We start from the raw sequence: 27,652 nt of genomic DNA on the forward strand, positions 1-27,652 counted from the left end.
AGCTACGTTATTGTATCACGCATTTTGTTTAATTGTAAGGCCAAGTGTCCACTAGCTATATAAGTTGTAGAAGTCTGCTCTGTGTGTAAATCATCATCATCATCATCGTGATCAACCCAAAACCGGCTTACTACAGAGCATGGGTCTCCTTTCAGAGAGAAGGGTTTTGGCCATAATCTACCACGCTGGACATGTGTGGATTGGTAGACTTCACACACCTTTGAGAGCATTATGGAGAATTCTCAGACATGCAGGTTTCTTCACGATGTTTTCATGAAGCAAGTGATATTTAATTACTTAAAACGCACATAACTCCGAAAAGTTAGAGGTGCATGCCTGGGATCGAAGCTAGGCTATCACAGCCACTAGGCTATCACAGCTGTGTGTAAATACTCGTATCAATTCAACTTCTGCAAGTTTTAGTTGAAAAAACTTTTCTGCATAGTTTGTTGCTAGTGGAAACTTGGCTTTAGCCGTATATTCACCAAACAACAATTTTCCTTGGGAAATGTAGCAAATTATTTTTCCACGTATAGGATGATAATCTATACTAATCATTGACTTGGGTATATATTTGGACTTTTGTCTGGTGGGAGGCTTCGGCCGTGGCTAGTTACCACCCTACCGGCAAAGCCGTGCCGCCAAGCGATTTTAGCGTTCCGGTACGATGCCGTGTAGAAACCAAAAGGGGTATGGGTTTAATTAAAACTGCCCTACCCCTTCCAGGTTAGCCCGCTACCATCTTAGACTGCATCGTCACTTACCACCAGGTGCGATTGCAGTCAAGGGCTAACTTGTAGATACAATAAAAAAAAAACAATATTACTTCGTATGGACAGAGTTATTGAACAAACAAAATGGCACCGACTTATTGGTGCTTATGCACCAATGCAACCTCAATGACGTCTGGATTTCAAACGCGTCGTTCATTAGTATCTAAGAGGTGGCGCTGATTTATTTGGTTTCTAAACCGTGAAAAATTTTGTTCGCTTGACCATATCTTGTCATTTATATATCGATGATACTAACTAATATTATTATAAATGCGAATCTATATCTAAACTTACCTACTAAATATTACAAATGCGAAAGTGTGTTTGCTTGTTTGTTTGTTCTACCTTCACGCCCTAACTAAACAACCAACCTCTACAAATCAACTAAGAGAGGGACATAGGCTACTTTTTATTCCGGAAAATCAATGATGTCCCACGGGATTTTTAAAAACCTAAATCCACGCGTACGAAGTCGCGGGCATCAGCTGGTATGTAATAAGTAACATTTACTTATGACAAAACAAAAAATGGAGGCTATCATTCTTCGGAACTGAGCTGAATCCATTAGCGGAACCAAAAAAATATACGTTAAAGGTAATGTAATGTGTCTTCGTAATTAAATTTGTTACCCACAGCGACATTTTCCATTTGCTTCGTGCATTACTGTGGCGTTTATTTGAAGGCGTGACTTCACGCATTGATATTATGGACTAAGAGCCAGTGCGTGCCAGAACTTCGTTATTTTATAAAAGCTGAAAGTTTATCTGCGTATTGTCCCCAACACAACGAGGAACGATCAGTGATTATGAAGTTTGCATCATGGTGGCTTTGGCAGATAACAGGTAATAAAGGTGTAAAAAATCTTACGTCAAAGTATAAAGTCCATTTTTATTCTAAATAATATCTGTCCGCCGCGGTGTTGGTCAAAACCGCGGCGCGTGCGCGAACGGACTCCCTTGAAAAAGGACCCCGTATGGGTTCGAAACTAGTCGGGCTAACGTCGACTACACACGTGAGTACAGCCGGGACAGATATTATTTAGAATGGAAATCGCTCACGGTAGTTTAAATGCTAAAGTCAATTTTTTTATATTTTCTTCGGAATAGTATTAGAAATCACGTCATGCATTGTCACGTCATTGAAATGTATTAAATTTCTAATGGTCCAAGATCCCAAAGTAATGATATTGCATTGCTAATAACTTTGGACCTCTAAATTTATGTACCTATATAAAAGGAAGAAGGTCACTGAATGATTGATTTATCAACGCACAGCTTAAACTACTAGCGGATCAGACATCCCGGAAAATGTGTTGATGAAAACATATTTTTATTTGAGTAAAAAGCAAATCGCAGAGTCATGTTTTGATTTCATTATTTCAGTATTTTTTTCATATTACGTCGCCGAAAGAATGACGGTTTAGAAAATATTGCTTTAAGCATTATATTTTTTTAAGTAGGTATGTTATTTTCAGGGTTCCGTACCTCAAAAGGAAAAACGGAATCCTTATAGGATCACTTTGTTGTCTGTCTGCCTGTCTGTCTGTCTGTTAAGAAACCTACAGGGTACTTCCTGTTGACCTAGAATCATGAAATTTGGCTGGTAGGTAGATCTTATAGCTGACATTTGGGGAAAAATCTGAAAACCGTGAACTTAGGGTTAGATCACACAAAAAAAAATTAAATTGTGGTCATTAACTAATAATAGTATTTTCAACTTTCGAAGTGAGTGACTATATCAAGTGGGGTATCATATGAATGGTCTTCACCTGTACATTCTAAACAGATTTTTATTTATTTTTATGCATCTTAGTTTTTTAATTATCGTGCAAAATGTCGAAAAAATACGACTGTAGTATGGAACCCTCATTGCGCGAGCCTGACTCGCACTTGGCCGGTTTTTTATATAAGTTAAAGGTTTTGTTGTACGAAAGTAGAAGCTGATGCCTGCGACCGTCCGCATGGATTAAGGTTTTAAAAGTAACCTATGCCTAATCTATATCCATTTGCGGGATGAAAGCTATCTCTGTACCGAATCCATGATATCCATGACTTCATTCATGTGAAATTAGGTGTTTAATGAAAATTTTAATTTTTCAGGGACAAAAAGTAGCCTATGGCTATTTCAGGGATGCAAGCTATCTCTGTTCCAAATGTCGTCAAAAGCGAATGGGGCATGATGAAGAGATGACAGACATACACAGACATACACACTTTCGCATTTATAATAATAATTGTATGGATATGGATAAAGAAAAATTCCATTTTATCGTATAGCTAATACGTACATTATATTGTTTAGATAAGGTGTGGTCGGGCTTCAATAGGATTCGAAAAAAAAATCCTTAGAGGAAATACGCACAGTGAAAATTTACATATAACGAAGCCAATAGAAACAAGAACAAAGCTCATAAAAGTATTATGAATACTAACCGTGCCGTAGAACTTTATACTATATGAATATTTGCATACATTAAACGAGATTAAGGGGACTCAGTTCGGTGCTTTCTCCATACAAACGTAGGAGGGAAAATACAACAAATATTCGATATTGTACGCACAAAACTAAGAATTATTTTGATTTATCTCGTCATTATCTAGGTTCAATGATATCTAAAACATTGAAGAAAATATGGATTTAAAAGTTACGAGCCTCAAAAGATTCCTATTTTAACACTAAATTTATGACAACTTTGGGCGTAAATAAATAAGATTAGGGATATGAAAATTGTAAAACAATTTATCATTAGACGTAGTTTATTTATTCATTAGTTGAAATAACTTTACTTTGCAAACATAAATTCAGTAGTTTTTTCTCAAAAATACTTTTCCTAAACCTTTTTCGCGCGTTTGATTTCAGTGATAATCATCGTGCCTCTCAACTTTCTCATACAATGTCAAGTGAAAAGCAAACACGTTACCCACGTGCGCTGCCAATTTCGGTCGAGCGTCCTGCGTCACCTTAATATCAATGACTGCCAACAATTTTATTGCTCCTGATATTTCTTCAAAGTTGTCTCCTATGTCTTTGGTGTTGTTTTTTGTGAAGTTCAGCCTATATGCATATAGAATAGGTACTATACTGACACAAACAAGGCCAAGTCAAAGGCTAACGTCTTGTAAATGAATAAAAAAGCAATAACATTTTGAAATAAGTGAAATTAAAGCTTTTAGAACTTTCGTTGAAAAGAAACCCCATTAAAGATGATACCCCTGTGTAAAAGCTGCAACATTGCAGTAAGGTGAGGAGGAAGTGAAACTTTATATCTAGCGTAATTAGATCCTGCCGGCAGTGGCGTGCACAGTGTTCGAAGCCAGGGTAGGCATTAGTTAGGTAGGAACCTGTTTACATGCAGGTCATAATGAAAAATATGCATTGAGCTATTACAACTGGGGTAAGCAGTGCATTTATGCCTCTATGACCTGCACGCCACTGCCTGCGGGTAAGCTATGTGGCTTGAGCTTAACAAGGAACCGTGTAAAATGTCGGATAATGAGACGAGATGGTTAGCGTTGCTAGTTATTAAGTTATTTTTAGTTAGTATGCTTTTATATCTGCATAATCTGAAACCTCCCTGGCGCATTGGTGAGCGCTGTAGTCTTATATGTGGGAGGTGTGGGGTTTGATTCCCGGTAGGGCCAATTTAGCAATGTCTAACTTTAAATTGTCTCTGGTCTGGTCTGGTGGGGGGTTACGGCTGTGGCTAGTTACCACCATACAGACAAAGCCATGCCGCCAAGCGACTTAGCGTTACGGTACAGTGCCATGTAGAACCTGATAAGGGTTTAATAAAACTGTCATATCCCTTCCAAGCTAACCAGTTTCCATCTTATACTGCATTATCACTTACCACCAGGTGAGATCGCAGTTTAGGGTTAACTTGTATCTGGCAATGGTATTAAAAACAGTCTAATATTTTGTAATAAGTGAAATTAAAGCTCTTAGAACTTTAATTGAAAAGCACCCCTGTAAAGACGATACCCCTGTGTAAAAGCTGCAATAGTGCAGTAAGGTGAGGGGGAAGTGAAACTTTATAACTAACGTAATTAATACCTGCGGGTAATCTGTGTGGCTTGAGCTTAACAAGGCACCGTGTGAAATGGCGGATGATGAGACGAGATGGTTAGCGTTGCTAGTTATTAAGTTATTTTTACTTAATTTGTTTTTATACCTGAATAATCTGACGACCTCTCGGCGCAATGGTCTTACAAGTGGGAGATGCACAGTTCCACTCCTGACAGGCCCAATTTGGGAGTTTGAAATTTCTGGAAAAAAACTAGATAATTGATACTTAGTACGTTTAATAAGTTTGCTGAGAACACCTTATCCTGAAAATTTAAGCGTTCTAGCGTCATCCAGACCGAACCTATGACTGCTCGAAAATACGACGAAACGCTTCGGGAAAAGGTACGTAGTGTCCGTCCTTTAGTTTGGCTCGGACTATATTCAGTAGAATTTTTTAGCCACGTAATATTATAAATGCGAAAGTGTGTCTGTCTGTCTGCTAACTTTTCACAGCCCATCTGTTCAACCGATTTTGACGAAATTCGGTACAGCGATAGCTTGCATGCCGGGGAAGGACATAGGCTACTCTATATCCCGGAAAATCAAAGAGTTGCCACGGGATTTTTAAAACTTAAATCCACGCGGATGAAGTCGCAGGCATCATCTTGTATAATAATAATATAATCTATACTGATATTATAAACAATTAAAGTTTGTAAGTTTTTTGTAGGACGTAATCTCTGGAACTACTAAACCGATTTTAAAATTCTTTCACCAATCAAAAGCTACATTGTTCTTGAGTCACATAGTATATATTTTATTTAAAAAACCGGCCAAGTGCGAGTTAGACTCGCGCACAGAAGTTTCCGCACTACAGTCGTATTTTTTCGTCATTTTGCATAATAAATCAAAAACTATCATGCATAAAAATAAATGAAAATCTATTTTAGAATGAACAGGTAAAGCCCTTTCATATTATGATACCTCATTTGGTATAGTTATCTTACTTGAAAGTTGAAAATACTAATATTTGTTCATGAACACTTTTTTTTCGTGATGTAACCACAAATTTACAGTTTTCGGATTTTTCTCCTTATGTCTGTTATAAGTCCTACCTGCCAAATTTCATGATTCTAGGTCAACAGTAAGTACCCTCTAGATTTCTTGACAGACAGACAACAAAGTGATCCTATAAGGGTTCCGTTTTTCCTTTAACCCTAAAAAATTAGAGAACCCTACGAAAATTGTAATAAGCTACCCGTAAAAAGCCGGGTCGCTAGTTTATTATTATAATGTCAGCTCAGAATAAAAGAACAAGTACATAAATTATTTGCTTAGCATTTTTTTTTTATTAGATTTAAAAGTTATTGCAGCATGTGTCTTCATAAATAAGGAAGAAAGTCAAGGCAGGAATATGAGAAATAATAAAATTGTTGACATACATTGTTCTAGAATACACGATATTACGGTAAAAGCTTTGAGTAAAAAGTTCCACGCTACCGATGTGAGCTCTGATTTTGCATACGATGTGAATTTATATTTTGTTTTAGATCAACTTGTATTGTTTACACTTAAAAGTAAATATATTTACTGTATGTGCAAACAGACCTATTTAGTATCACCCATTATTATCCAATATTTGGGCATCGAAAGTATGTAGTTACACAGTGTGTAATTACACAGAATGTACACACACATTTACACAGATGTGTAGTTACACAGAAAAAAATGCATAGCAATTATTATAATTTTTATACAATAGTATAATCTGTAGTGTATAATATAGTAGTGTAAGTATTTTATACATAATGCTACTAATAAATAAATAAATAAATAAAAATCTTTTTTATTCGAATAAACTTTTACAAGTACTTACGAATAGTCGGATGCATCTACCACTGGTTCGGAATGCCTTTCCTACCGAGAAGAACCAGCAAGAAACTCGTCGGTTGCTCTTTTCAAATATTTGATATAGGTACAAGGAAGGTACAAGGAAATATGTTAATAATAAACCTTCAATGGATTAAAAATGAATGTCAAGTGAGCTCGGTGGCTATCATTCAGTGTTGAACACTGAGAGTGAATCATCCCCGCGCTCGTGAGGTACCTACCTACCCTCCAGAGAGCTGTATACATTTTCTTGGTAACGTGACTGGTTACGCCACCACTGGTGTCCTATAGTGAGAGAGTGCCCTAAAACTGATTTCGTATGGTTCCAGGGTTTGAATCCCGGATTGGACTGCATTTTCATTCATTCATTTAAAGAATTTTGAATTTGTTGCAGAGAGCCTGCGGAGCGGGTAGGATGCAGCGGCATGCACCGCACCGTGCTGCTAGCGGCGCTGCTCACGAGGGCGGTAGCCGCCCACATACATATCACAGGTATTAGAGTAAAGCCATACGATGCGCTGCGTCATCCTGCATAGAAAACGGTGTACCATGCCACACGTTGCACGACGTAGTGCTACGCCCTTGGAATCGTCCAAGGCTACGCCGCACCGCATGCACAACGGACTTTTTTTTTTCGAGCTCAAGTATAAAAAAGGGAAAGCTGACTGACTGATTGACTAACTAATTGACTGACTGATCCATCAACGCACAGCTCAAACCACTGGACGGATCGGGCTGAAGTTTGGCATAGGTACAGTACAGATAGCTAATATGACATAGGCATCTCCTAAGAAAGGATTTTTGAAAATTTAACCCTTAAGGGGGGTAAAATTGGGGTTTGAAATTTGTGTAGTCCACGCGGACGAAGTCGCGGGAGTAAGCTAGTATTATAGATTAAAAACAGCGGCGTTACTTTACTTTTTTAAAGCATTTACGTACCTAGTGAATAGTGATGATAGAAATACCTATTATATGTAGAATGCAACAGAATTTGTTTAGTATTTATTCAAACTAGCATTCAAATATTCGTTGTATTTGCGTGAATTATTAGCTCAGTGTTACCTAAATATGGACTGTTGAATTTCCGTTAAACAAGATAAATATAAAATAAGTAGGTAGGTACTCTTCGCGTTGCGTCGCGTACAGTCGTGTAAAAATTTAAAGCAATTTTGTTGAAAAAAATACCTACTAGCAGATACCCGGAGTGTGCGCTACGCTAAATAAAACTTTTTAAAAAAAGCTCTAAAACCATCCTCGCATTATTGCCTTTCTAATGGACACACCAATCACATCGGTTGGATGGTTTCAAAGTCTGTAACCTGTCTGTATTGAAAAACCCTTTATAGTAAAAAAAGATTATTATTATTATCAGTGTTATTGTTTCAGTCTTATCAATAAAATATCTGCAGATACAACACAACGATTCAAAATACGTATTACAAAAGTAGATAAGTAATAAAATAAAGAATCGTAAATTACCCGCCGTGCAGATGTTACGTGAAACCTTAGTGAAACATCAGTGGGCGTTTAATGTAAAACAGACGTACTTGTGTACATTTGAAAAGGAACTACTATGCTAAACTTCAACTTTCTAGATTCAAAAGTTTGAGCTGGGCGTTGATGATTCAGTCAGTGAGTCAAGACTTTTCCCATGAACACAGCGTAATTTTTTTGAAAAAATTCAATATGCCAGAGCAGTCCGATTTCATATTTTTTTTAATTACTTACTAATTTATTTAATATATTTAATGAGGAACACTAACAATATACATATTCTACATTTACCACATAACTTACTAACACACACTGATATCTATGTACCTATATGACAAGTGAACACAACATTTGCGATTTTTGCGCCAAGTAAACTTAATATGAAGGTGTATAGCAGAAACAATAAAACTATATAAACACAAGTATTAAATTAATTAATCAACACATAATTAAGTTATTTTAAATTATCTTTCAATCCAATTGTACATTAAAAATATTGTACTACGTTTTATTGTATGTGATGAAGCACTTTGATTGAAATAATTTGCTTTCTTTTGTTCTAGCACCACCGGGAACTGAATCTACCTACCTAGCGCAAAGCACGATGGCTCCCACAGTGTTCCACAACCCTCCGAACTCCAAACCTCGCCGCATCACCAGCAGGAAAGGAAAGGCGGACTCTCCCATGCTCAATTACATATTTGACTCCTACGCAACCAGTAACAAGCATTTTCATGACAAGTAAGTACTTATTCATAATTAGGGTTCCGTACCTCAAAAGGAAATACGGAACCCTTATAGGATCACTTTGTGGTCTGTCTGTCTGTCCGTCTGTCTTGCCTGTCAAGAAAGCCTATAGGGTACTTCCCGTTGACCTAGAATCATAGAAAATTGACAGGTAGGTAGCTTATAGCCCAAGTAAAGAAAAAAATCATGCGAAGCTGGGGCGAGTCAACTAGTGGAATCTAAAGTCATGCACTTCAGTCCATAAGCTACTTTTATTGAAAGGAAAATAGAAAAGAAAATAGGAAAATGCTAGTAAAGTTCGACTTCGAGGCCGGGTTCTATAAAAATGTGTGTTTGATACAAAAATAGATGTGTGTGTGATGCTGTGATAAGAGGATTGTAGGTAAAGTACTCAGAAATGCACTAGATATTTTAGTTGGCCTGGTTTTTAAGTACCTTTCTATGTTGAAGCATTCTAAGATTTATTTTATAGACATATTATAGATAGCTCTTTTTAGGACTTTGGCTATTTGGCTTCTCTTGACGAAAGGCCATCGAACGTTTTCTTATCGGTTTAAAAGTTTCGGATGACCTTTCTGGCACATTGGTCAGCGCTGTGGTATATAATGTGAGCTCCCGGGTTTGATCCCCAACAGGGGCCGTTTTGGAATTTATAATTTCTAATTGTCTTTGGTCTGATCTGGTGGGAGGCCGTGGCTAGGTACCACACTACCAGCACAACAGTACCACCAAGCGATTTAGCGTTCCAGTACGATGCCATGTAGAAACCGGTAATAGTATTAGGTATATACCGGTATAGAGCGCACTTTGACACACAGAGTTAAAACATACAAGTGTGTCTCTTTTTAACACAGTCTTAAGTCTGAGCAAAGTCAAAAGTATGCTCTTTTCATCTCATTCTTAAAGCTCAAACCAATAGGTCTAGAAACTTGGACTTTTTCATGTAGTTGTCTCTATCACTTGGCCCCATTGTAACGTTTTTCAGGAAAGCCATCTGAGTGAAGTCGATGCGAGTAAGCTCGTCTGATTATTCATTGAGTTGATGTTACCGTATTCTAAAATAAAACTAACAAAATAACCTTCACAAAGATATCTTGCACTGTGAAATAACTGTAGTTCCGAAGCAAACTAATTATAGCGAAGCAACTTACCCAGTGCAGTTCACGCTCGAACAGAGTTTATAGTCCCTTTGTTAACTGAACCACTGGATCGTTGTTCCGTGTGATGTCGCTCTGTTTTACATGCTTGAGACCAGCGGAGATCTAATTCCGTCTTGAATATTCCACATAGTGTATTCCGATATAGTTTGACATACCACAAGTTGAGGTATTCAAAGCGGTTAGCTGTTTCGTGATCTATCTTCTATTATACATAAAAATATGAAAGGACAAACCGAATGATTCACATAGCTTTCAACTTAGGCTGAAATCTATAGAGCGCACTTTGACTTTGCTTAGACTTAACTGAGAGTTAAAACATACAAGTGTGTCTCTTTTTGACAAAGTCAAAAGTATGCTCTATTCATCTCATTCTTGAAACTCAAACCAATAGTTGTAGAAACATGGATTTTTTCATGTAGTTGTCTCTATCACTTGGCCCCATTGTAAAGTTTTTCAGAAAAACCATCTGAGTGGAGTCGATGCGAGTAAGCTCGTCTGATTATTCATTGAGTTGATGTTACCGTATTCTAAAATAAAACTAACAAAATAAGCTTCACATAGATATCTTGTACTGTGAAATAACTGTAGTTCCGAAGCAAACTAATTATAGCGAAGCAACTTAGCCAGAGCAGTTCACGCTCGAACAGAGTTTATAGTCTCTTTGTTAACTGAACCACTGGATCGTTGTTCCGTGTGATGTCGCTCTGTTTTACATGCTTGAGACCGGTGGAGATCTAATTCCGTCTTGAATATTCCACATAGCGTATTCTCGGCACTCAACCAATATTGTCTGATATACCTACATACTACAAGCTTACTCGGAGATTGGCTGGTCACCTGGCTGGGCTGGTAGATATTATTCAAAAGAATAATATCTATACTCTATATTAATATTATCAATGCAAAAGTGTGTTTGTTTGTTTGTCTTTCCTTCATGCCCTAAATAAGCAACCAATCGACTTGATTTTTGGCATAGAGATTAGTTGAAAGGACGCAGAGTAAGATAGGCTACTTTTTATCCCGGAAAATCAAAGATTCAAAAACCTATATCCACGCGAACGAACTCACGTAGGTATATAAAAGAAAAGAAAAAGCTGACTAACTGACTGACTGATCTATCAACGTACAGCTCAAACCACTGGACGGATCGGGCTGAAATTTGACATGCAGATTACATATATATAGGTATACATATATAGGCATCCGCTAAGAAAAACTTTAGAAAATTCCTTGAGGGGGTAAAATAGAGGTTTAAAGTTTGTGTACCTACCTAGTCAAACTTAAGTAGGTAGGTACGTAGATAATAATATATCAAAGTAAACTACCAAATTATTATTGTAGTTGGAAACGAGCTTAGGGAAGATCATTTCACGCTTGAATAACATACAATTTTATAGGCCCTTTGTTGTTAGTGGAAATGTATTCGGGAATTTGTATTGAGAATTCTAGTTAATTTTCCCTTTACTTTACCATGTCGAGAAATAATAGGATTTTTTTTTGCTTATATAGTAGTTATTTAGTTATTTAGTTTAGCTTATTTAGTGTTAGGTACAACATTAATGTTCTTGTCGTTATCATTTCAATCATGAGGCGTAACGCATACCTGCACAGTGGATTGTAGCAGAGGCGTAGAGTCATTTTTTAAAACAACCTAGCTAATGCCTGTGACTTCGACGCGTCGAGGTTGCTAAAAATCCCGTGGGAACTTTTTTAATTTTCCAAGATAAAAAGTAGTAGTATCAAAAACGAAAACAGGTGATAGTATATAAAAAACAAATCTAGAGGGAAATATAATTTTGGACTAATGTCTCACTTAGGTCCGGCTACTTATCTACTACTACCGGCTACTAAAGGTTGCATTGGTGCTAAATAAACATTTTAGGACCAATGAGTCGGTGCCATTTTGCTTGTTCAATGGCATTGTCCTTATGAAGTAATATATAAGTCAATGTAAGTAAACTTATTAGAACATGAGGTGTCATAATACACAACCTTATGCATGGCATAAAGGTGAATATGACTCATTATGAATATAGTTTAAATCGTCCTCTAAAGAAGTCCCTATCTTGACTATAATCCAGTGTAAAAACTTTGAGCAAAGCCGAGGCAAGTCAGCTAGTAAAATCTATAAGTACGCTTTGATAAACCCAATAATATTATTGCGAACTCATTTTCCAAAGTAAATGTATGTAGGTTGTAAAACATCACTGTGAACCACGGTATGAGTATGTTTGCAAAAACAACACTCATTGAAAACTGTTTTCTGGAAAACTTACATTTCAACTTGCTCCCTGGTTTTGTTTTCTGGAATTCAACAGTATTCGTATTGTTGAAATTATACTTGTATTGTTTCAGTGTTGGCAAGAGGTTTATTTTGGATTCTCTAACTCTTTGGAGTGCTTAAAAGTTACGTTACTTTACGAGTTAGATTTTTTATTTTTATATTGAAAATACTCGGTCACCGCGATTAAAAAATAGCGTCATCTGGTGACAAAAAGGTTGGCTCATTCTTTGCGCAACGGATCAGCCTGGCTGTTCAGCGCGGAAATGCATCCAGTAGTTTGAGCTGTGCGTTTATAGATAGAGTCAGTCAGCTTTTCCTTTAAATAAAAAAAAATTCAATTAAACTTTTACAAGTAGTTACATATAGATAGAGTACCTACAGGCGCGGGCGTAGCAAAATTCTTAGATACACTCCGAGTATATTGTTTCCTTCAACGTATAAAATAAGATTTAATATCTCACCAACGTCAAAATCAAAATCTCTGGCCGGTAAGGTAACGCAAACGAATATTCTGAGGGGATTCTTCCTTGGCAACCTATGATCATGCCAGGTTGCCTCGGGGATATCTCCTCGGCTCCTGTAGTGACGATGTAATTGTCGCACGTTTAACACATAAATAATAATGTCACATATAAAAATATATGTGTATATGCATTTATGTGTATTTATATATGTATTTGTATATATATATATATATATATATATGTATATGTATTATCTGAGCTTTGTTTTTTAACATTAAGTTAGTATAATATTATAATATAGTAATATTATTTATTTATAAATTTTTATGATATAAGTAGGCATGATGTAATGCGCAGACGTACGCATTGAGGGTCAAACCTCTGTGGTTTTTTACAATGCGTGGTATTTATTTTATGTAATTTTTCTTGTATGTTGGTAATAACTTTAAAAAAAAACATACCTACAGGTGTAGAAACTAGAAACAAAAGTTATTTGTTTTGGAGGTCGGTTTTTTTAATTTTTTTTTAAATCAAAACAGCATATTCAGCCATCTACCACTACATCCAATGCCCACCTGCAAACCTCATCAGAAGTTCAACAAACAAACATAAATGTAGCGGGGAAATCAATAGTGTGTTTTATTTACTTGCATTCTTTTGAGAAAAGCACTATACACGGTGAAATTTTAGTGATTGTCTTCCCGTGGCAGAACGATTTGCCCTCAGTAGTACTACCAAAATGTTGAGTTTAACTTAAAAATAAAAATGTTTTTGTTTTGAAATAATAATAAAAAAATCGACAACTCGAAAGTGTGGACACAAGAGTAACACCCTAGACGTAACGTGAATAGTAGGTGGGTACATCCACTCGAATCGGGCTGCCAATAAAGTGAAAAAGTTTAGAGCATAATAAGCTCTCGCGCGTAGCGATACGGCATAAACTAGCCTGAACGCACGCGGTATCACCACTATTGGTTCGAGGTCTCATTCGTTTTTTGTTTTTCTCGATTGTAAATTTGACATTTTTGACTCTAATAATTTTTTATATTTTTAAATCGATTGTAATACCACGACAAAATCATTTCGCTTCGGGAAAACAACCATTAAAATTTCAGCGTATAGGTATTTGCCGCGGCGGGAAATGGCAATTGCCTATTTCCCGGCCTTAGCAATAATGTACTGTTGCACAAATAGAAGGTGTAAGCAACAAGCATAATGGTATGCTCACATGAATTTACATCTTACCAAGCTTTTCATTCAACTAAACAGTTTTGTGCAAGTTCAGAAAGCGAGCATAGTTTTGTAACAAGTTGAAATATTAATAGTTTCTGGATGCAAAATTGTTTGCAACTTGTTGTTGATTTTTAAAACTGTATTGTAATTGATATTCTCTCTACTTTAACATTTTCTTTTCATTTTCACTTAGGGAAAATAAATTTATATTTTTATATAGTAGTTAAGTTTTAGACACAAGGTGCAATAGTAGTGGCTCTTAAGCTGAGATCAATAGAGCGCATTTTGACTTTGCTCAGATTTAAGATTAAGTTAAAACGAGACAGATTTATGTGAGAGATATAGCTTTGTCTCGTTTTAACTCAGTCTTAAGTCTAAGCTAAGTCAGAGTGCGCCTTTATAGATCTCACCCTTAGATATAAGAGTATGACACCCATAACCAACAAAATCCGTTGTCTAGGCCAAATAAAATAAACATTTTTGAAAGGAAAATAAGAAAGTTTTAAAGATAACACACGGCAATTTTTTTTAATTATTATTCAGATACAATTTATCCCTTGACTGCAATCTCACCTGGTGGTAAGTGACGATGCAGTCTAAGATGGAAGCGGGCTAACCTGGAAGGGGATGGCATTTTTTAATAAACCCATGCCCCTTTGGTTTCTATACACGGCATCGTACCGGGACACTAAATCGCTTGGCGGCACGGTGGTAACTAGCTGCGGCCGAAGCCTCCCACCAGACAAAACCCTCCATCAAAAGGTTGAACAACCAAATATAGATCTAACTACAATGAACAAAATCATTATCAAACCAGACTCTATTTCTGTCATAAAATATTGCTTCTAAAACTTGATTGGTACTGGTCTAGTTAAAGTGATTTATCACCATTAAAGCGTTTTGACAGCTTGGATCGTTCTTTGGGTCGTTGTATTCGTAAAGTGACAATTTTAAACTGTCCAACGCGACGGCACTTTTGAAATTTTATAGTCCCTTTAACGCCCCGGAAAAGTTTTAATAGTTCCCGAGCTCTTTATAAATTGTTTCAAGTCCATTACTAAAGATATCACGTCAAATATTGAAGGAAACTTTGGAGACTTTAACCTCAAGTTTGTGAGCACTTTATCATCGTTAACTAGTTTTATTTGTTGTTTATTATTTAACTAGCTTATGCTCGCGACTTCGTCCGCGGGGACTACACAAATTTCAAACCCCTATTTCACCCCCTTAGGGATTGAATTTTAAAAAATCCTTTCTTAGCAGATGCCTATGTCATAATAGCTATCTGCATGCCAAATTTCAGTTGCGTCGCGTTGATAGATCAGTCAGTCACCTTTTTGTTTTATATATTTAAGATGAGTATAACACAGACAGACGGAGGCAATTTTTAATAATGCCAAAATAAAATAAGGTTCATGGTTCTGGCGTTTACCAGTACCTACCAACTAGGTCAATTTAGGCAAGTAGCCTATTTGAATTTTAATTCAGGGCACAACTGTGTAGCATGTAAAATTCATAAGCTCCACAATGAAAGAAAACATTTTTGTATTAAGCGAATGTCTCGTTCAGGGAAAGCCACTTGTCTGAAATAATGCAATAATTTGAAATTGAATAAGAATAATTTTGAATAAGAATAATTTATTTTGAATTTAGAATTTAGGCACAAGAAACAAGTTTCCTACCCTCTGCACTAGGAAAACCCTGTATTGCAGAAGGCAGTTACAAGTTTTTTTAAAACTAAGGACTTAATATATTATATCTAATATTATACTAAAATTATAGGTAAGAGAACGAGTTTCCTACCCTCTGCACTAGGAAAAAACCTGTGTTGCAGAAAGGCAGTTACAAGTTTCCTAAAAACTAACCTAATATTATACCTCACCTAATACTATACCTAATGTTATACTAAATTATAGATAAGAGTGAGTGTGTGTACGTGTGTTTTCTGTATGTGTGTGTGTATATATGTGTGTGAGCGTGTGTGTGTGTGTGTGTGTGTGTATGTGAGTGGGCGCGCGCGCAAACTATATTCTAATTTTTAAAATATTTTCTGTTTCTTCATAGCCTTTGGATGCCAGCCAGCTTTTAATTGCTTTGGTCAAATTGAATTTATTTATTTGGTATATTTTGATATCTTTGTTAGCCCTGCTAAATATATTATACGCCAATGATGAGCTAAATTCATATTGTGATCCAGCGAAACATGTATTTGCAGAGTGCGTAGGAAGTTTGATTACTCTTTTGCTATTGTCTATAGTGCTGGGATCGATTTCAGAGTGGAAGCGCAAAATTATTGAAAATAGGTATTGTTGCCGGACATTAAGTACATTACATCCTTTGTATAAGTCGTCAGTGGGATATCTAAATGGTTTTTCAAAAATAGTTTTTAGTAGGGTTCTGTGGGCGCGTTCTAAACGCAACATAAAAGTTTTGCCAGCCCCACCCCACGCACATATGCAATAGGTCATAATCGAAAGACATAGTGACTTGTAGACCATCATTGTTGTTTCAATAGGGGCAATATCTCTTAGATTTCTAAACAGTGGGATAAGTTTCTTGATTTTACTAGAGGTGTTATGAATATGAGTTGACCAGTTAAGATGCTCATCTAATGTAATTCCAAGATATTTAACAGTAGCCTCTTTAGTTAGTATGTCACAGCTACAACAAGCGCCTAGGCCACTTTTCCGATTACAAGGAAAAGTGTGGATAGGAAGTTTAAAGTATTTGTCAGGATTATTTCTAATTGATGGAGTGAAACATATATATTTTGTTTTCGCAGTGTTGATAGTAAGTAGGTTGTCCTCTAACCATGTCGTGATTTGTTTAAGTCCTTCTTCAGCAAGAAACTTCACTTCTTCCCAATCATTGCCTTCAAATAAAACCACAGTATCATCGGCAAAACAAAATATGCGTCCCGATCTTATGGACAGGTTACAAAGCGGATTTATATAAGTAAGGAATAAGGTGGGGCCCAGAACACTCCCCTGGGGGACACCGTATGTAATGTTAGAAAATTCACTGGTAACATCACCTATTTTAACACATTGCTGTCTATCCTTAAGGTAGTTTTTGAACCAATCCAGTGTAATACCCCTAACACCCATGTTGGAGAGTCTGTCAAGCAAGATAGGGATTGACACAGTATCGAAGGCCTTTTGTAAGTCAAGAAAAATACCAATACATTTTCTTCTCCTATCAAGGCACTTTGTAATGTAATTGGTCACATCCAGTACCGCATCCAGGGTTGATCTATTAGCTCTAAAACCGAATTGATTGAATGCAAGGAGATTTGTCTGTTCAAGGTACTTTATTAATCTGACGTTTACCACTTTTTCCACAATCTTACTCAACACACTCAATAGTGATATGGGTCTGTAATTAGAGATGGACTGCTTGTCTCCACTCTTGTATACTGGAACTACGACAGCTTTTTTGAAATTATCTGGGAAAACACCAGTAGATAAACTTGTATTTACTAGATGAACTATGGGTTCTAAGAGTAAATTTTTAAACCTCTTAATGAAGTACGTTGCTATTTGATCATGACCTGGAGCACTACTAGGTTTAAGCTTTAAAATAATTTTATGAATTTCACATATATCAGTGGGATAGAACATTAGCGAATTAAGGGGAGCATCGTATGCTACATTGGTGTTATTATTTTTGTACTGCACTCCTAACTTATTAATAATTGTAGTTGCCAGGTTATGCCCTATACTCGTGAAGTACTTATTTACCTGTGCTAATGACTCCTTAGGAGTATTCATAATATTTATTAAGGCTGTAGCAGGGGCATTTGATGTTGGTAAGTTACAAATTTCTTTGACTGTATCCCAAGTGCCTTTAGAATTACCTGCATTTTGTTTTAATTTTCCTTGTAAGTAATTTCGTTTAAGTGTCTTCAGTAAGGAGTTACAGGTATTTCTATACTGCGTATATGTGATTTTATTTAGTTCTGTTGGAGTTTTTTTAAAAATTCTATGCAGGCGATCCCTTTTTCTCATGCATTTAACAATACTATAGTTAATCCATGGTTTAATAGGTTTTAGTTTTTTAGGAATAATTAAAACATGTGTATTACTAACAATTATATTTTTAATATTATCTACTAAGAAATTTGCTGCAAAATTCGTGTCGCTCGAGCTGAAAAAGTTTACCCAGTCTAACTGGATTAAGCATTCCTTCATAGCTTTGTAGTTGTGAGTATGTCTAGTTATATTATGCGTTGAAGAATTCATTATTTTATTGCGTAGCTTTAGACTTAACAAAATAGGGGCATGGTCTGTAATAGAAGGTTCAAAGACAAAGGTTCTCGAGTTATTTATATTTTTGATAGCAAAGTGATCAAGACAACGTAATTCTCTCGTGGGGCAATTAATAGCTGGTATAAGAGCATTCAACGCGAGAATATTTTGATATTCTTGGCTATAAGGACAGTGACTGTCAGGTAAAAGATCAAGGTTTAGATCTCCAGTTAAGATAATTCGCCTATAATCTTTACTTTCCAGAAACGTACTAAGAGATTCTAAAAACGGTTGCGGGTTACGGAAGCCAGCTGGACGGTATATTGCTATAATATGAATGTCCTGGAAAGTAAATATAAGACAGTTGGCCTCTGAAATTGAGACTTCGAAGGTTGAGATATGTATATGGGTTCTTATATATACAATAACGCCATCATTTTGGTTATGATTATTTTTTGTGTGACAGCTCGAGTAACCATCAACTTGTGGCGGGTTAGCTATGTACTGCGTCCAACATTCAGTGAAAACGAGTATATCTGGTTGTATTTGTAATCGAGTTAAGAAGACAAGAAAATCATCTAGGTTCTTGTTTATACTCCTAATATTCATGTGTAATATATTTAAGTAATGTACGGAAGTATCTGTGCTTGACATGTATGTATTATAAAATGCGTCGGGATCAGCCACTTGCGTACAGGATACCGAGGTATGCTGATCGATATCAGACGCTAAACTATCTTGTATGTTATGATTGAATGTAATAATTGAATGTAAAAATATACTAAAAGTTTGTTTTTTAGTTTTAACTGAATAAAAACCTTTTTTACTGTGTATGATTGTAATGACATATTATAATATTTAATGTATTTAAAATAGCACATATTAGTGTACATAAGAAACATATAGAGATGATTAGTATAATTGTGGGGATGCATCCTACTAGTAACTTTATAATAATTATGATTAAAATCTATGTCATTAAGTACAGTTTTAATGCTTATGTGGAGTAAAATTAACATATTCAAAACAACTTGTATGAACTTAAGCAGCCCAACCAAAAACAAGATATGTACCATTCTTACAGCTGATATCGACAACTTATAACTATGTAAAACTCTGTAGAACGTTAGAACTATTCCATCAAACATTAACATCTCATTGGGGTACAAATTATACAATATTACGCTAAGTATAAGTAGTTTATCAGTGAGCAAAAAATGCAAAGTTCCAAGGCATTTCCTTATTTTATCATAATTTAGAATATAAAATAATAGTATCAAAAAGTTTATTAACTTAGTTTTATCACAAAATAATGCAATAATTTTAAATAAGTGATTATAACAAAAGTGCCTATATTTTATAACAATTTTACTGCACATTCCTGTGTTTAATTTATAGCAGCTTGCCAATAGTAGGAAATGTAGCTTATCATAATTTAAAACATGAAGTAGTAGTATTACAAAATATATTAATAATTTAGTTTTATCATAAAATAGCGCTATAGCTTTTAATAAATGATGAAAACAATAGTGTCTTGCATGTTTTATGACAGTTTTCCTACAGATTCCAGTGTTTAAGTCACAACAGCGTGACCATAACAAACATAGCTTAACATAATTTAAATTACAAGGTATTACAGAGCTTAGTAACTTATTTTTATCATAAAATAGTTGCATGTGTCTTATATACTTTATGACAATTCTCCTGCACTTTCCAGCGTTTAATGTACAGCAGCGTGACAATAACAAATGTAATGACATAATTTTTATTGTAAAATTTATATTTCCACTATGGGTTAATATTTTTACAAGTATATAACAGAAAAGCCTACAACAGTGTTGTGTCATTCGGGGCTGATTTATTCTTATTGATGAGACGGTCCAAGTCTTCGTTACTACGAATAACAATAGCAGCTTTCCCCTCTCGCTGACGTACATATATAGACCCGTTGCTGCACCAACAAAAATCATAACCCATCTGCTTTGTTTGTGTTCTGCATTGACGAAATAAGTGCCTGTTTCTCGCAGTGAGCCGCTCATTAACAAAGACTTTCTGTGCAGGTCCGGATAGATTTAAATCGGTGCTAGTGATATTTCTGCGCGTTTTAGAACCTTTAAGCATTTCATCTCGCTTAATACGACGAAGTAACCGCACAACAATGGGGCGGGGATGTTTCCTTGCGTTTCCCGTGGAATCCACAGCTGACAGGATACGCGGCCCTACGCGAGCTGACCAGTCTATGTCTTGCTCTTTAAGTTCTACACCGATTTTATTCGATAGCACCAGAGCTATGTGGGTTGTATTCTCATTGTTACATTCCGGGATGCCACAGATCTCAATTTCGTTTTTAATATTATTCTGTGCCTGAATGTTAATTTCATTCTGTAGTTCACTAACCTTGCATTTTAGGGTATCTATTTCACTGTTACGGCTTTCAAGGGTATTGATGCGAGATTCGTTTGAGGCTATGGAGGCCCCAAATACGTCGAGTCTCTCATGGCAGCGGTTTAGTGATATGGTAGCCTCCTCTAGCCTGTTCTTCAGAGAAGATATCTCCTGCGTGAGTAGCCTTACTTCTGTCAAAAGGCACTGCACGTCGGAGTTGGTGGAGACGCCTACGGCGTCGGAAGTACTGCCTGTTTTTTTGCGATGCGTTATGTTCTGATTGTCTGAGCTGCTTCTAACTGGGGTCGAGCTGTGGTCCTGCCCTTTTCTCTCCTGTACAGAGCACTCAGGGCACATCCATTTATTTATTCGGTCCGGAGCCAACGAATTTACATCTATACAGGTATTGCAAAAACGTCTATTGCATGCCGATGAATTGCAACAGATAGATGTAGCTTCTTTAGCAGACTTTAAGCATCCAGCACACTTCATTTTTGCACAAAATATCTTGTAAAATACACAACGATGTGAACTGTATTCTTACGCTGCAATTATTGCTCCAGCGGCGGCACGGCGGCGGTGTGCAGGTACCAACACAAAACACACGTAACCCCGCCGTTACCCACTACAAGTTATTACTAAGTGCACTTCCAAGATGTATTTACACTATTTTAGATACTTTATTGGACAGTTCTCGATAAAATAACTCCACCACCATATTAACTAAACAGTCACGTTTATTTTGATGTGCAATTTATTGCAAAACACAAGCCTTGTCTGTTGTTTGAGCAATATTAAAATACTATTCTTTTTTGTTGTGCTGGAAGATCAGTTTTTGAACAAGCGTGTTATACGTGGATATTGCGTGGATACCTTCTCTTTACAAAGAATAGACCCTCCAAATTTCATGTCTTTAGGACCAGCGGTTTAGGCTGTGCGTTGATATATATGTCAGTCAGTCAGTCAGTCAGTCAGTCAGGACTTTGAATTTTATATATATAGATTTTATAGGTCGTTATCTGACCACAGCTTTGTAATGAAATTATGCAGACTTGTTTATGCTAAAAGGACATATTTTTTCGAACATTGGTAAATAAAAGTCGCAGACACTTTTATCAAATAATGCTTTTAGCAAGTCTGCAATCTGTTTTATTTTTCTTAGAAATTTTAAATTCAAGACTCGCTAAACTAAAATCGTGGCGGTAAAGTGTCCAATTTGATTCCTTGAAATTGTAATACAAGAAACTGCTGAGTTGATATCCAGCTTACCAAGTAAAACAGAAAATTAAGTCCTGATTTGAGATATTATTATGGTGATAATTCACAAGACAGTGAACGGTTAGGGCCGTAGACCGGTCCACCACGCAGGCCAAGTGCGAATAGGCAGACTCCACCCACCTTTGAGAACATTATAGGGAATACTCAGACTTGCAGGTTTCCACACAATGTTTTCCTTCACCGTTAAAGCAAATGATATTTTACTATATAAATTTTTTTTACAAAAAAAATAAAAACCGACTTCGATACACAAACACTAAAAATTGAAAAATAATTTAATTTATTACCGAATATATTATGTATACAAGAGTTGATATAGTTGATACAGCGCAGCTGAAGCTAATTGACACCGACCCCAAAAAATATTATTATGGAACAATATCAACTCTTCCAGGAGTTCCATTATCTATCTTCGAAGATGTTCATCAGATCTTCACCAAATTTAAATGGGACCAACTTTGAAGTGTATCCTTTCAAACAAAAAAGAATTTTCAAAATCGGTCCAGGCGTCTTCGAGTAATCGGGGAACATACCTACATAAAAAAAAAAAAAGATTCCGACGAATCGAGAACCTCCTTCTTTTTTTGAAGTCGGTTAAAAATACACATAGCTCCGAAAAGTTAAGAGGTACGTATCCTCCGAAAATAAGACCCACATCTTAACCGCTGACAAAGCTATTAAGTATGACGTAATAAGCGTATTAAGATACTCGTATATGTCTGCCAATCCGCAAGTGGCTAGCGTGGTAGATTATGGCCAAACCCTTCTGACCCGTGATCAGTAGTGAGCTGGCGATGCCAAACCTACGGCTAAGGCCACATTACAAAGAGCCTCGCTTTTTGCTAAGAGCCAAGCTACTCGCTTAGTGACCTGATCCTAGTGAACAGACGTATTGCATACTATCGCAGTAAGCTTGACACGTATAATGTGGCCTTAGCCTACTCATCCTGAGACGAGACTCGTGCAGTCTTGCTCAGTAATAAGCCAGCGATGGGTTGATGATGGTGATGTAAAATAGAAAACTAGGTCCTGATTTGAAGTAACATGCAGGTGATAATTTGCAACACAAATTCTAATGATCTCTAACGACGAGCATGCGCCGCGCGTCCTAATGAGATTAACTAAGCTCTCTACAGCATAATGATGCGTTATGAAGATATAATCCACGATTATGTTAGCTGCTCAGGATAGTGAATTTGATGTGCTGTTTGAATGCATTGGCATCATCATCATTATCAACCGATAGACGTCCACCGTGGTACACAGCGGCGCCTAAATCCAGCGGCTCCCTATGACTCGTTAGATGTTGACTGTCCAGCTAGGCTTGTCGAAACAATATAGGTTAATATATCGATATTTTTTGAGTGATATTTAATTTTTCGATGTATCGATGTACCTATCGATATAAAATTCCTACTATGGAAAAGGGTATCAGAATCGATAGTTTTTACTTTTACTACATTTTTTCATTCAAAATATCGATGCTCGATTGGATTAAACTCAAAAAGGCTAGAAGCCAGAGTCGTAAAAAAATCTATAGGATTTTAAAATGTGTTCTTGAACAATTAATAATAGTATTTTTAACTTTCAAAATAAGATTAATACCTACCTACCTATATCAAGTGGGGTATTATAAATGAAAGAACTGTAGCTGTAAATTCTAAAACAGATTTTTATTTATTTTTATGCATAATGGATTTTGATTTATCGTGCAAAATGTCGAAATAATACGACTGTAGTAGTACGGAACCCTCGGTACGCGAGTCTGACTGGCTGGTTTTATATTATTTTATAGTTATACTATTTGGCCGATTCTTTTATAGAATCTCTAAACTAAACTTAAATGACACGTCTAAATCTATTGCTATCCTGTCATAATGTGCTTGCGGAAAAGGATAGCACTATATTTAGACATGTTAGTTTAGTTTAGTTTAGAGATTGTGTACAAGAGAATCGGCGCCAATGTGTAACATTTTAAGGTCTGTCACACCAGTGAAACAACGGCAATAACTTTTAATTAGCACGTAGCGTGACAGCTAATCGTGAAGTCGGCCATTATGGGGGCGTTCTCAAATATTTTCGTTTGTTTTAGCGCGAGGGTAGTATTTAAAGTGTGGTATTACTGGAATTTAAATTAATGGCTCTTATACTTTACCTGGAATTACTTACAAGTTTTCCTCTTTCTCTTTGCATTGTGTTCTTCATTTATCAGCGTCGTGACATTATAATAACATAATGATTGGAGTTTTTGGGGATCATAATATTACGTGGGTCACCCAGATCCGTCTGTATTAAGAGTAAGGGATTTCAACTTTTAAGATAAAGGAATAATAATATTTACGACTTCTTCGGTGTGGATTTAAGTTTTTTTTATCCCGAGGGAGTTTTTCGATTTTTCGAGGCAAAAAACGCCTATGTTATTTATTCCCCGGGATGCAAGCTCTACCAACCACTGAGTTTGGCCACGTCGAACTAGCAGACAGATAAACGCAGTTTCGTATTTATGATATTACTAGATGATGCCCGCGACTTCGTCCGCGTGGATTTCGGATTTTAAAAATCTCGTGGGAACTCTTTGATTTTCCGGGACAAAATGTAGCCTATGTCCTTTACCGAGATGTAAGCTAACTTTGTACTAAATTTCTGTTGAGCCGTGAAAAGCTAGCAGACAGACAGACAGACAGGCAGACACACTTTCGCATTTATAATATTAGTATGGATTAAGTATGGATATGGGTTATTAGATGTTATTGAACTAGGAACAAAAGCAGCGTCGCCTCCATACACTCATCATCATTATCATGAAAAACCCATCGCCGGCTCACTACAGAGCACGGGTCTCCTCGCAGAGTGAGAAGGGTTTTGGCCATAGTCTACCACGCTGGCCAAGTGCGGATTGGCGTACTTCACACACCTTTTGAGAACATTATGGAGAACTCTTAGGCATGCAGGATTCATCACGATGTTATCCTTCGCCGTTAAAGCAAGTGATATTTTAATTACTTAAAAACGCACATAACTCTGAAAAGTTAGAGGTGCGTGCCCGGGATCGAACCCCCGACCTCCGATTGGAAGGCGGACGTCCTAACCACTAGGCTACCACAGCTTTAATACACTACATTGTGATAATATTATATGATACAGTTCCCAAATCGTACGCGCATACGCGCGCGTCCGGTGTGACGTAATGCCGTGTAGATTTTGTCGCGTTTTAGTTTGTTTTAGGTTTTGCATATAAATATTGGCGTTCACTGTTGACAAGACTAATGAAATATTAGCATTTAATTAGTCAGTTTGCAATAGAGAGCACAGTGGAATTTATTTGCAGGGGAATATGTTTTATGTAGATGAACTTAAATAAATTGCCTAAAACGTAACAATTTCGTTAATAAAAATATCTGGTAAAAAAGTACAGTTTGTAGCCAGGCTAGTTACTTACTTATTATTTCCCTAACGGTATTTTTTGTAACCTTAGCTGCAAGTCGCGCCCTATTGTTTTTGTAGCGTGCACTAAAATTTTGAGTAATTAAATGTAAAATGCATGTTCTGTCCTCTTTTAGCAATATTAAATAGAGAAAGATGCAGATATCTAAATTTAGTTTTGACAAATACTACAGAATCGGCGCTACTGATTGCCTAACTAAGCTATGTCCTTTGGTGAAGCCTAAGAATAAGTTTTTTTTTCTTATAATCCGTTTCCATTGTTACAGATTCAAAGCCCCGTCGTTCGAAGGAGACATGACGTCAGATACTCTAGTCAATGCCGATACGGGCGCTTCGGTTTTGTTCGACTGCCGAGTGACATCCCTGCGAGATAAAACGGTTTGTAACCTAATCTTTTTTTGTTGTTTTGGATTGACTATGCTGCGTAGGCCCTACTGGCCGCTACAGCGTCACCGGGGGGGTTGGCGAGCGCGAAGCTCCGCCTGGGGGTGAGCCCTAGGGCTCGAAGAAATAATTCGAGAGGTCGGGGGGCAACGTCCTCCTAAGGGCGCCTCCTGTGAGGCTCGGACCACGGCTTAGGATAACGTTGGGATGGGTGGAGTTTTTGGACTACTGGTTAGTCCGTACGCCCCCGAGGCCGTGGCGTGAGTCCACGTCCGGGTGACGTTAGAAATCGGGGACCTCGTCTTCGCCGGCGAAGACGCTGTGATGAGGTTGAATTGTGTAGCCCTACGAGATAGGGTGCATTGGCGGTCATGATTTGATCGTCGGGGTCGTTAAGGACGTGCTTAGGGCGTCTTTTATCGGGGGGGAACCTAATCTTTAACTTACTTCGTGTAAAAAGGTATAGTACGCGACAGGTCGAGATGGCAATCAGAGTGGGGACGCCCCACACACCCGCACAGCGCCTGCGCTAGCCCGGTGCGGGCGAGCGCGGGTGACACACTCCGATTGCCAACACAACCTGTCGTGAACTATAGGTAATTGTAAAAACAGGGTAGGTATTCATATAAATTAGTTACTCCAATACTCCGGAAAGCCCAGCGTTGGATGACCGCCCAGCGGTGGACAGACGACATCAAACGAGTCGCAGTGAGCCGTGCACGAGCGTGACGTTTGCAAGTCCCTACTAGTGACATATTATGCCCAGCAGTAGACGTCTATCGGTTGACGACGATGGTGATAAACTCTAAAAAGTTAAAGTGCACTCTACAGCAGCTCGATTGCGATAGAATGACAGCTACAATGTCACGTGAAAGAATGAATGAATGTTACGGTGAAAGGTTGAGTGAATATTTGGTACCTAAAATTTACAACGGCATAGAGTGGTTAAGGGAAGAGAATAAGGTCAGTGAGGGGGTGCTTAAGAAAAAGTTAAAGGAACACTTCCTTAGGGACCCCCTTACTGTTTAATTTATTATCATTATTTGTTTTTTATTTTAGTTTATTTTGTTTGTTACCTCAGATTGAGGATTGATCTCTAAAGCGTCCATTTCGCTGCAGCGATCAATCCTTAATCTGAGTATAAGTTTATAAGTTAGAATATAAGTTTACATACATAAGTACAATTTAATACGTAGATTATAGTTATTTTTAAGGAGCGCCAGCTCGCCAACAAACTGGCTCACCAGTTTGGCGAGAAAATAATAATGTAAATATTTGGTGTACCTACGCTTGTTATAAATATAAAAAAAAACCTATGATTGGCCAATACTTGCTCATTTTTGGCTACAGTGCATTGTTGCAATGAGCATACCATAATAACAGCCACAATAATCATATAATCATAATCACACCAATTGCGATGGTAATAATGACTGATGCAGGTTTTCCGGAATCATCCTAACCTTGATCTTAGCAGACACCAGATGGCTGAGCCTTTCCTTCGTTTTTCTTTAACTTGAAGATATAAATGTACCTTTGGGCGTTCAGTAGGGCGATTGTCTAAAACCTGCATCAATCATTATTACAATCTCAATTGTTCTGATTAGCTGAATTTGTGCGATTCTTGTTGCAACAATGCATTGTGGCCAATAGTGAGCGAGCATTAACTAATCAGAGATGATTGCGATCGTAACATTGTAGCTGTCAAACAACCGCGGTAGAGCCACTGCTTTCTAAACAAATGTCTTTATTTTTAGGTTTCATGGATAAGAGTGTCCGATGAAGATAATCTGGAATTACTTACGGTAGACTTAGAAACTCATACAGCAGATTCAAGGTATGTATCATTTTCAACGTTTTTTTT

The 27,652-nt window shown here is 37.0% G+C and overlaps 1 protein-coding gene across 1 annotated transcript in view; it reads left to right on the top strand.

Moving 5' to 3' along the window:
* Window positions 1–27,652, top strand: part of LOC117992355 (uncharacterized) — a 257,093-nt gene that overhangs the window by 33,315 nt on the left and 196,126 nt on the right. The window contains exons 2-5 of the mRNA XM_069505950.1: window positions 7,063–7,160; window positions 8,726–8,903; window positions 25,671–25,782; window positions 27,546–27,625. Of these exons, the coding sequence (XP_069362051.1) occupies window positions 7,094–7,160; window positions 8,726–8,903; window positions 25,671–25,782; window positions 27,546–27,625 (437 nt within the window). The 5' untranslated portion in view covers window positions 7,063–7,093. The remainder of the gene's footprint in view (window positions 1–7,062; window positions 7,161–8,725; window positions 8,904–25,670; window positions 25,783–27,545; window positions 27,626–27,652) is intronic.

This window comes from Maniola hyperantus, chromosome 21 (genome assembly GCF_902806685.2).
Source record: "Maniola hyperantus chromosome 21, iAphHyp1.2, whole genome shotgun sequence".
NCBI lineage: Eukaryota > Metazoa > Arthropoda > Insecta > Lepidoptera > Nymphalidae > Maniola > Maniola hyperantus.